This window comes from Vipera berus (genome assembly GCF_964194415.1).
Source record: "Vipera berus genome assembly, chromosome: 1".
Taxonomy (NCBI): domain Eukaryota; kingdom Metazoa; phylum Chordata; class Lepidosauria; order Squamata; family Viperidae; genus Vipera; species Vipera berus.
Window position 1 is genome coordinate 333,171,018 of NC_138202.1, and position 11,745 is coordinate 333,182,762.

The 11,745-nt window shown below is 41.2% G+C and overlaps 1 protein-coding gene across 1 annotated transcript; it reads right to left on the reverse strand.

Moving 5' to 3' along the window:
• Positions 1-6,288: 6,288 nt before the first annotated feature.
• Positions 6,289-11,187, reverse strand: LOC308659404 (serine protease 55-like; the record flags this gene model as incomplete). Its single annotated transcript, XM_081312975.1, has 5 exons — positions 6,289-6,624; positions 7,489-7,631; positions 9,895-10,136; positions 10,710-10,935; positions 11,133-11,187. The coding sequence occupies 5 exons, from the start codon at positions 11,185-11,187 to the stop codon at positions 6,289-6,291; spliced, it is 1,002 nt and encodes a 333-aa protein (XP_081169101.1).
• Between the last annotated feature and the right edge of the window lie 558 nt (positions 11,188-11,745).

Consider the following 11,745-nt stretch of genomic DNA (forward strand, 5'->3'; position numbering starts at 1 on the left):
GAGTCACTGAAGCAGTAGGTGTGAGCTTAAATGGACTCCAGAAGATGGTAGAGGACAGGGAGGCCTGGAGGAACATTGTCCATAGGATCGCGATGTGTCGGACACGACTTCGCAGCTAACAACAACAATAAATCAAAAAAATTCCTTCCTCCAGAGCAAGATTAGTTCCAAAGTACTTTGAAAAACTCTTGCACAAGTTGAACAAGAGTGACCACCGTCTCTCTCTCTCTCTCTCGCCCCCCCCCCCTCAGACCTAGGAAACAGGCAATGGCAAACCACTTTTGAAATCTTGCCAAGAAAACTGCAGGGATTTATTCAGGCAGTTGCCAAGGAGTCAACAGTGTCTCAAAGGCGCGTGTGCATACGTGCACACGCACACACACACACACACTCATGTGTAAATTTATTTCATGGTGAAAATAACAAAATCAAGGGTCAGTTTTCATATTTTGGTAGAACAAAAATGATTGTTCGCAGTTTTAGACAACCCTAGAAACCTAGTTGCATTTGATGGATAAGCCTGGTCCATTGCCCTGGCACACCTCCAGAAGTGCCCAAGTAAAATAGAGTAGCCTCTTAATACTTCCAACCCTCCAAAAAAAAAATAATAAAAAAAGAAGACACCGATTTACTTAAAATGAGCATTTGCTAATTTATATATTCAAATGCAACTTTAGAAGGGCTGGCTTCTAAACCGTGTTCCAGAGCATTAAATTTTAAGGATTCAGACAAATCCTTCAATGGTTTCTGCTCTGAATTATTCAGGAAGCTGCTTGTAATTAGCTTTGAGAAGATAATAGGCAAATGTGATGGTATTCTTTGGCTGTGTTCATACAACACAGTTATTCATGATTATTTTAACTCTTGTTTACTGAATTAAGCCACCTTTTAGGCTCACATGTCATACCAAACTATCCTCACAACTTCAACTTGTTAAAGCATCTGCATATTCTTTTATCTTACATGTGCTGGAAACTCTTCATGGGTTTCTTCAGACTCCCAGCTAGTCCAGGCATCAGTTGCAAATGGACAGTTTCAGCTGCCTTATGGATCTTTATCTTTCAGCTAGCCTTGACCTGGATAGACACTTGCCACCTGCTTCTGGCAGCCCTTTAGACAACTGAGGTTGTGATCTAACTCATCAGAAGGATAACATGTTGGGGAAAGGTGAGATGGAGGATGCCCTCAAATACAGGGCTTTCCTTTGTCAAGGAAGACACATGGGCCTCCGAAGCAGGGTGTCAAAGCAACCAGCCCAGCAACTGGTATTCAGGGATATTTGTGTCTCTTAACACTAAGGCTACAATCAGTCATTGTGACACATGACTACTGAAAAACTGAAATGAATTCAATAGACCTGACCTCCCCTGCTTGGGACGATAAGATCCAAACACGAGATCCCGGAAGCTCCAGAGGATGGGTCCCTGAGGTCTGGCCTTCAGAAACAGAAGAGATAAAATTCAGCTGATGTATATTTCAGGGTTGGAGAAGGCCACAAAATGTGCAAAGCAACAGTGTCTTCTTTTGCTATTGTGTTCCTTCAGGAACATCATTCCTATTGTTCAGGATATTTAATGCAATTAATACAATACAATACAAGGTGCTGCTAAAAACTGTGCGGAAAGAGAAATGGAAATGGAATCCTCAGCTTTATAATCTAAAAACATACTTTTCCAAAGAAGTCATTATCCAAGGGGGGAAAATATTGCTTAAAATGATGTAACACAGAGGTTGTGGTAAGCGTAAGGAAATTAATAACATTGAGGCAAGCTGATATGGGTGGTGGTGGTCATGATAAGCAAGGAACTAATCTGGATGTTAGAAATCTGGGTGTCTAAACAGAGGTAGACAGATATATTGGTAAAGAACAGGCAATAGGTCATGCAAATATTCTCACAAGATATTGGGAACCTCACAAAGAAACGTGAACTAGGACTTTTTATTGGGAGTAGGACATCACCCATAGTGTTAACTGAAAGAAATGAAACTTTGAGTGAAGGAAATATATACAATGTTAGTTTAAGAGGAGCAGATCTAGGGACTTCGTCAAAAACAAGCTTTGACCCAGAAAGATGAAGTCTGAAAGAAGTAACTAGAAAAAAAAAAGGAAACGAAGTAGTTAGCTTAGGAAAACAAGTTGAGGAAATAAAGAGATTTAAAGTGAAAGGTTAGCTGAGAATAAAGGAAAAAGGAGGCAAGTGAGAGGGAGATTTCTCATGAATCATTCATAAAACAAAACAAGAGAAGGAAAGGAAAATGTTCTCAAATTTGGTGAGCCAAGGAAGGAAATTCAGACACAAGAGGGATTTAAGGGAGCTGGATAAGTGGGCAAGTTTCCACTGTGAGGAGAATCAATCCAATGTGTCAAGATGGTAGCTACAATTGAAGGCCTGCCCCTTTTAACATGCACCATGCATTCCAGGGACAGTGTGAGTCCACAAGACCGAGGACTAGCTTAATGTATGACTGCTGGATCATGATTGGAAGAACCAATGATCTGACAATCCAGATTTGGATCAGGGTCAGGAGGAAGGGAGGAGAATCGAGAGGAATCAAGAAGAGCCAAAAGGAAGGTAGAGGAAACAAGATGTTTGCAAGTCAACTAAAATGGACATTTTAAAGCTAATGGGTTTTGAAAAATACTCCCCCTAACTGTTAGGTGACAAAGAATGAGAGAGACAGAGGGACTACGTTTTCTTAGCATGCCTCTCAGGACTGATTTGTTCCATAGCTGCTGCTCTGTAAGGTTATTCTCATATTTATATAAATCATGTAGGTCTGTGAGACTAAGAAGAGCTCTGTTTTAGTACTTGCCTTAAGCAAGCATCTTTGATTCTGAAAGCAAGAAATTAAAGTGTGTTATTTATTCATAACCAGGGTGTCTTGAAACTTATTGGATCTGGGCAGGTGCCCTTTACTTCTGCTCCTGCTGAGGATAGGAATTGAATAGGAAAGAGTAGGGACTCTCAGCTCTAGGAGTTTCTTTTGGGGTATAGTTTCTCAAACTCATAGTTTGCCTCAGTAGAAACGACAGGGCTCTCCAAAAAGCTATGCCGATGTAAAGGGCATAGAAGAAGACACACAGAGAAGCAATCCTTCGCTCAGTTAAAACCTACGTTTTTGTACAATAATTGTTTTAAGTCACAAAAAATGTGAAAGTATCACTCAATAGAAGATTAATAAATGCATTATCAGTTAGAGAATCAGGCAAAGGGCCTATGGAGAAAAACATGACATACAGGAAAGAAGGCACTCTTTACAGCTGAGATGACAAGCTGACATATATAAAAACTATCAGACACACAAAATATTCAGAGAACAAGCTCTTTGGACCATTCTTTTGCAACCCTGTGCCCTCCAGCTATGTGGGAATATGTCTTCTATTTTCTCCAGATTTTTAAATAAACCATTGTCACTGGATTGACAGAAGAGTTGTCTCTATCTCCCTAAAGCATCGTTTCTCAACCATGGCATGGTACTTTCTCCACTCCTTTGTAATATCTATATGAAACCTCTGGGTGAAATCATCTGTCACCATGGGTTGAGGGATGCACAGTATATTGATGACACCCAACTCTATATTTCCATCCTTGGTGGTGACCCAAGTGATGCTGTGGCTGCCCTCTCATGATGCCTACAGGTGTGGAGAGACAGCAGGCTTGAACTGAACCCTGGCAAGATTGAATGGCTTTGGGTACATGGGGCTCCAGGATATGGGACTTTGTCATCTTTGACTCTGGATGGGGTGGACTGCCCCAGAAAGATCCAGTCTGCAACTTAGGGGTTCTCCTGGACTTGCAACTCCTGTTCCTGGATCAGGATTCCCTGCACTCAATCATTCAGTCCCTAGTCATCTCACAGTTGGACTATTATACTGTAATGCACTCTACATGGAGCTACCCTAGAAGAGCATTATGAAGCTACAACTGCAGAGTGTGGCAGCGTGGACAGTTTTGGGGGCCCCAACAATGGCCCCTGTAATATCAGTGCTCCTTGAGCTGCATTGGTTGCTGGTCTATTTCCAGGTGCCATTCAAACTATTGGTGATTACCTTTAAAGCTCTTTATGGCATGAGTCAAGGTTGCTTGAGGGACCATCTCACCCCACTAGAATTGGCCTGTCCCAATTGTGCCAACCCTCTTATTCTTTTGTAAGGGCCTAAGGACATGACTCTTGGGGCCCCAATGGGAAAATAGCACAGTGGCTTGGGGCCCCAATGGGCGAATAGCACAGTGGAAGTGGTTGATCAAGTAACAACAGATCCCACTTCCCCCCCCCACTCCACCCTCCCCACCTGTCCTTAGATTTTAATATTTAGTTTTCATTTATTTATGTTTTGATGTATATGATTAGATACATTTTTATGACGGTAAGCCACCCAGAGTTACCCCATGGTAAGATAGGTAGCCAGTAAATTTTATAAATAAATAAAACTAGCTACAGAATTATGGGAGTTGAGGTCCACACATCTTCAAGCTGCCAAGATTGGGAAAAACTGTCCTAAGCTAAAAACCAACATTCCTATAGTTTGTAAGGTAAAGGTAAAGGTAAAGGTTCCCCCGCATGTGCATGCTAGTCGTTTCCGACTCTAGGGGCCGGTGCTCATCTCCGTTTCAAAGCTGAAGAGCCAGTGCTTGTCTGAGGACGTCTCCGTGGTCATGTGGCTGGCATGACTAGACGCCAAAGGCGCATGGAATGCTGTTACCTTCCCACCGTAGTGGTCCCTATTTTTCTACTTGAATTTTTACATGCTTTCGAACTGCTAGGTTGGCAGAAGCTGGGATGAGTAACAGTTGCTCACTCTGTTATGCAGCACTCGGGATTCGATCCGCCAAACTGCCGACCTTCTGATCGACAAGCTCAGCGTCCTAACCCACTGAGCCACCGCGTCCCTTATAGTTTGTAACAGGGGTACAAATATCTCTTTCATACAAATCCACTCGGCAACAAGCACAGCAGTGGGAGGGAGTCTCATTTGTAAGTGTTTTCCAAAGGCCTAACAATTATCTGCAGGCAGTCCCTGGAACAAAAGGCTTCTGCATAGGCCTGGTTGTTAGTTTTACTTGCAACGAGCATTTAAGGAAACTGACTTTCCCTTCGACTTAAGGCAGATTTTAATGGAGATTGCAGTAATTTGGGACTAAAATCCAAATCATCTTCACCCTCCCCTGAAATCCACAGTGGTTGCAGGACTGCTTTTTCAGCCCAGAACTCTTCCCAAGGTACAATTTCAAACAAAGGTTCAAGGTGTTAGTTATGACGTACAAAGCCGTTCATGGCATGGGTCCGGATTACCTACGGCAACACCTGCGACCGGCGTCAACGTCCCTCCGTCCAGTGCGCTCCCACAGAGAGGGCCTCCTCAGGGTGCCGCCGATCAAAGAATGCCGATTGGCGACCCCCAGGGGGAGAGCGTTCTCTGTGGGCGCGCCAGACCTTTGGAACAGCTTACCGGTTGAGCTCCGGACGGCCCCCGACCTTCGCTCCTTCCGGCGCGATCTTAAAACATTTTTTTTCGAACAAGCTGGCCTGGTCTGACGGGGTGGGGTTGGGTTTTTTAAAATTAGTTTTTAACTTAATATGTATTGATTTTATGGGCATGATGTTTAATTGGTTTTTAATGGTTTTTTTAATTTTTGTATCTGATTTTTATTGTGTATTGCCCTGTTCACCGCCCTGAGTCCTTCGGGAGAAGGGCGGTATAGAAATCAAATTATTAAATTAAATTAAACTTGGCCGCCAAACGTTTATAATAGCCAAATATCTTCGGGCCACCCTGACTGGGATATTTATGATGCTACAATAACAGATCAGGATTGATTCTGGTCTAAGTTATCAATTATGATAGTGCTGTTCTGAATGAAAACCAAGCATAGTAAATTCTAGAAGGCTTCCCAGAAGGAAAAGCAGATGTAGGGTCACCTTGAATTGTCACCACAAGCATTTTTTATACGTAAATATTCTTTGCAGAGATAGCTTTAGTGTCTTGCAGTACCCAGTGTGGCCACAGGATGTCTCCCTATCTTGCACAAAATATACACATGGGTCCTTTTTAATAGCTAATAAAAATAGTGCTCGGAATTGTGCAGAAGTGGTCTTACTACGGTACAAAAAGCTTTAATTCTTTTTTAAAAAACTGTTTATTACACATATATTATGTTTACTACGAGGAAGCTCTGCTGAGAATTATAGCTGCTTCCAGCAATATTTGCTTTCCAAAGATAACAGCAGGAGTCTTTGCCCACACATTAGGATGGTGCTGGATTGGGGACAGATCAATACACAATATCAGAATTTTATAATAAAAAGGAGTTCAGTATAAACTGGACTCATCAGAAGCAAAACTGGAGCAATTGCACAGGTCATTGAAAGGAGGGGAGAACCAGAACCAGAATCTGGGATAAAGACTTCAGTGTGAGATCCAATGTCATCTGCTCCTTCAGGAATAAATGGTTTTCCTTCTTGAGCGGTGGCCTTTTGTATCCAGTCAAGGTAGCTGAAGACTGCAGTGTAGACTGTGGGGCTTGCCTCGGGGTAACAGTTACCCTCCCAGCTTGCTATGCCAAGCACAAACCATTTCATGTTGCTTCCAGAATCACAGAACAGGGGACTCCCACTCTCCACCTGGTGAAATAAAAGTATACCTGAAATAGCCCAAACTCCTATGCAAAGGGTCTTGAGCAGTTAAAGAGAATATGTTAATAGTGGACAATCAAATGTGTTTTTGGCATATTGAATTTAGGGTACCTTGGTTTTGTCCCAGCATGCAAAGATCAGATTTCTCCTCCTTTTTAATACAAAACTGTCAAAACTGTAATGATTGTTTACCCAAACAAAATATATGTTCTCCCCCTATATATTCTAGCTTCCATTTTGATTTCCATGCCTTATTTCTCCTGGCTTGGATTTTGGATTGTAAACACCAAAAGGGATAGTCTTGCGTTTTCTAATATGTATTGATAGAATGGTACTACATAAATAATAACAATGATTTAAAACATAGTTTAATCCTGCAATCACTGCCCTCCCCTTCCCTTCAAATTTTTCCTTTACATCTTCAACTGACTATTTTTATTTAATAAAAAGCTTCTTCCTCTTCCACACAAAATACATAAGATCTGTGTGTTGTAGCAAAACCCTTCCTCCCATTTTTGTTACTTAAAGGGCTAACAAATAAATCAAAGGGTCACACAGATATCAAAGAAGAGAAAAGAAGGGATGGGAAGGGAAGGGAAGGGAAGGGAAGGGAAGGGAAGGGAAGGGCAGAAGACACACAAGCAAAGAAAATAATGATGTGATTTTTCACATTTTCAATATTGTGAGCTAGAATTTAATGTATTGCTATACACTAATGAACAGTTTTAGCTTCATACTTTCCTAAAATACCTTCCCTAGGTGTTTGAAAGTTGAGTAACAAAAAATGGGCATGAATCTGCTCTGCCAGAGATACTGGGGTCTTCTAGTAGCTCAAGATGAAATTAAGTGTACCTCACAGTTCTCCTCCACGCTTTCCTTAGTAACAGCACAGAAGACATTCCCGACTAAGCCCTGGATTTCCTTGGAACATATGTCTCTGTTAATTAGAGTCACTTCTACCTTCATTAATATGTTGGTTAATTTCTCATCTTCATCTGCATGCAAGAGGAAAGGTGAAGGCCGAGTAACAGTTTAGAATCAACCAGTAGTGGATAGAAATCAGTCACACAGTATTTCAAAGGACATAATACGTTAAGAAAGATTACTATCCTGCCACCATAAACAAGGAGTAGCTGTGGAATGGTGTCAGAGATGCCAGCTTTGCTCTCATGTGATAGAAAGGATCCTGGTCTCTTATATTATGAGGGAAGGGAAGGAAGAATTAGGAATAGGAATAGGGATGGGTACACAGCTTTTGGCGAGTGGGCAGCATGTTGCCCTAATCCCTTTTTCTAATCCCTTGAAGATCCACAAGACTGTGCTGCTGAAATTTGGGGGCCAGTAGGAGAGACTCTCCACCATTTTCTAGGGCAGTGTTAACTTTAATACGTGTGGACCAATTCCCAAAATTCCCCAGCCAGCTTGCTAGCTGGGCAATTCTGGGAGTTAAAGTCCATACAAAGTTGCCAAAGTTTGATAGATACTGTTCTAGAAAAAAAATAAGTAACACGTTTAAGTTATTAGATAAACTCATCTGTAAAAATCCTTGAAAATTCCTTAAAATTAACCTCACTCTTGGGACAGTTGAAAGTATATGTAAAGTATAGCTATACATACATACATACATACATACATACATACATACATGCATGCATGCATACATACATACATACATACAAAACATGCCTCCAAATTAATTATGAAGTACTTGAAGGGATGAAAATAAAAGTTTTGAAAAGGCCTCCACAACTCCCAGATTACAGACTTTATAAAAATTCCCTAAAAATATTTTTGAGGTAAAAGAAGCTGGAGAAATTCTGATTTTCTTCCTGTATAAGCTCTCAGAAGGCAGCTAGTCACTATGTGTTCCGGTGTCTGATAAGGAGCACCACAGTCACATTTAGTGGAGGATACTCTGCCCCACACTTGTTCTATTCTTATGAATCAACGTATTTTGAAATGTAACCTATAAATTATATATAATGTTCTGAATTCCTCAAACCTTACAAAATTGGCTACATATTTCCATGATAGGTGTACCATAGCATTATGTGCTCCTTCTATGTAATTTTGATCTATTCTATACACTATAGCTGATTGAGGGAGCCATGTTAGGGAACTCTTCCCTTTAATCTGGTCTGCAACCTAAGCAAAGAAGGAGAAAAGAAGTTGGCAGCTGCTTTACTCCTTTCCTTTTCCTGGAATCAGAGTTCTCACTAATGTCTACTGTTATCCCTCACAGTTGTGATAACAACAATGTTTAAAAGCAGAGGGATGTCAGAGGTTTTCGAGATTCCATTTCTTGTTTGAATTCATGCAGGGAAGGGCCACTGTCCATGAAAACATTCCATTCCGTTTGCTTTTGAAACTGCTAATTCACTCACCTTCCCTGCCGCTATGGACTGTCTTTTTTGTATAGACTTTTTGTTACCCCTCTTCCTCTCTGGATAGGAAACATTTGCTTCTTCAAAATCCCTTCATTTTGAAAGGAGGTGGGAGATGGCCAACAACAAGGAATTCAACAGCCATTATATAAATACCACCTTAGCCTGGATGGGGGAGGGAAGTGGGGAAGATATAGATAGGTGGGTGGGTGAGGAAAGCAACTCAGAATTTCCCCATCTCGGTTCTCTTTAGCATAAGAGGGATACTCTGTATCCAGCTTTCAGGAGTCTGTCACTCTACCTTATAATAATAGTTGATACCAGTGCTTTTTTTGTAAAAGAAAAAGTTGCCGGAACTCACACATCATACAACCCACCTTGCCTACCCTACAAGGTTCCATCCAAAAAAGGTGCCGGAACTCCGTTCTGAGCGTTCTATGAGGAAAAAAAGCCCTGGTTGATACGATGTGTTTCCTAGCTTGGTCTACTCCGAAGAGGTGACTCAAGGATGACTAACTTATTTCAAAGCCAAATTAGAGTAAGAAGTAGGATGCGATTCTTCTTGCCCTTCCTTTGATTTGATTTCAAGGTAGCCATTAAAAAATGAAAGGCAAATTTAGAAAGTTTTTCCTACTGGAAAGGACAAAAAGAAAAAAAGGAAAGGAAAGGAAAGGGGGGGGGGAGAAAAGAAACTTTTTTTCCCCCAAAGCACATACAGGAACAGTGGGAGAAGTGAAGTCATCAGCAGGCAAAAGCTAAAAAAATATCACCCCATCTCCATTTCTAAAATTCCTCCCTAACGTGAGATTCTAAATAAACAGATACATTTAGGGGAAGGCCTTTTGGCTCAATCTTGGATTAGAAAATGCAGTACCAGCCATTTTAGTCTTCCATGTGGCAACCCAGCAGTCTTGCCATATGCTGAGGTCCTGCAACAAGGGCAAGCAAATTGGTGTTGTTTTTTCACTGAAACTGATGGGAGAATCCAACAAGATCAAAGCAATGTTGTTTCTCAGACTGGTACTGTTGAAGTCTTCATGGACGATCACCATGTCCAACTTCTTTTTCTCCGAAGGCTCCCCATGCAAGATGACCACTATAGGGAGATCTAAAGAACTTGGGAACAAAGATGGAGGCAACACATTACCGAAATGTCTTCAGACCCTAAGAGCTGGCCTGACGAATCAAAAAATGACATATTGTTCAGTTGGGCCAATGGTAGATTTAGTGCAAAAATATTATAAAGATGAGTATATCTTTTGTTTTGAACGTATACAGCTACAAGTTCCCAACTTTTTTCCAAAATCCCTTGAATTCCCAACTTGGAATGGCTTAGGGATTGGCGTATCTGGGACCTTGGCCAGCAAAACAGAGGGCAACCTAAACTGTTTCAAGCAACAAAGTAGAGCAGGCAGGATAATAAACTGAATTAGCCTGCTGGTGGTGAGAATATGAATGATAAGTGTTTTTACTATTACCATGTGGGTTTTCCCGTTCAAAGCTCTATTCCTACATAATTCATTTTGCTGGTTCTCCTCTGCAGTCAACTGGCATCCACATCTATTTAGACTGCTTCAGTCCTAACTCAGTTGTTATGAGTCTGTGTGATCACCCCTTATTTTCCTAAATATGTTTGCACTTCCCTCAAATCTATTGACATCTTTCTTACATCTTCTCTGCAATACTCACAGGTCCTCCATGAAGCAGTGAGCTGCAGACAGGATCCACCAGCTGCTCAGAATTGCCCCTCTGCAGATAACCTTGTCTTTGGTTCGAATGCTGACCTGCCAGGGTAGGGTTTCAGATATACTTGCTGGGGTTCCTTCTTTGAGTCTTGGTACTGTCCAGGAAGTGGCTCTGAATTTGGGACTCAGGCCACATGAAGAAATCGGAACGGTAGGCAATATTCTTAATTCTGTTTTAAAAAAGTGGAATTCATTCCTCTAAATTTGTACCCATTTTCCAAGTGTGAGAAAGTTAAGCGTAAGCTGATTGGAACTGTATGTCTTAGCCAGCCTCTGTGTTAATACAGTATGATGTGGACAGCTCCAACATTGTGTTTTTCTTTTCAGGATATGTGGAATAAACATATTAAAAAAGGATTCCACCTACTTGTGTAAGAGACAGTCATCGAGGAGACCAGAAACAGAAATACAAGCAGCCGCATTTTGCCCTCTTTCTAAAGGGATCCTCCACGTTTAAAGTGAACACTGAACAAAGAACTTCCTACAAATCTCACCGTGTAGCTCAGAAAAAATGTAATTGCCTAGAAGCTGGATGACCCACATTTCCTCTGCCCCATGTGACCTCATGCACTACCTAAATCACCTGTGATGATATCATAATAGAATCCTGGGGTTTGACTGGTATTTGCAAGTCCAGCAACAGGGGGATGAATGTGTGTCCAAGTTTCTGGTTCTCAAGTTTCAAAGGCACCCGGTTTTGTGAATGGTGAAAGGATCAAATGTTGCAGGTACCCAAGAAAAGGCTGATGTGGGTTTGAGACTGAGGGGCTTATTTGATCTTTAATATGTGTTCTAGGGGCTACATTCCAAAAAGTAGAGGCTAAGAGGAGCAAGTGGGCAGGATCAAGAAAAGGATTGATTTTTATTTCAGTTAAATTAGGTCATATAATTATAATTTGGCCGCAATGTTTTCAAACTTTTCAAAAAATGAAACAATAATAAAATTCAGGATTAAGTTAAAAGGTTTGATTTAGTTAAAA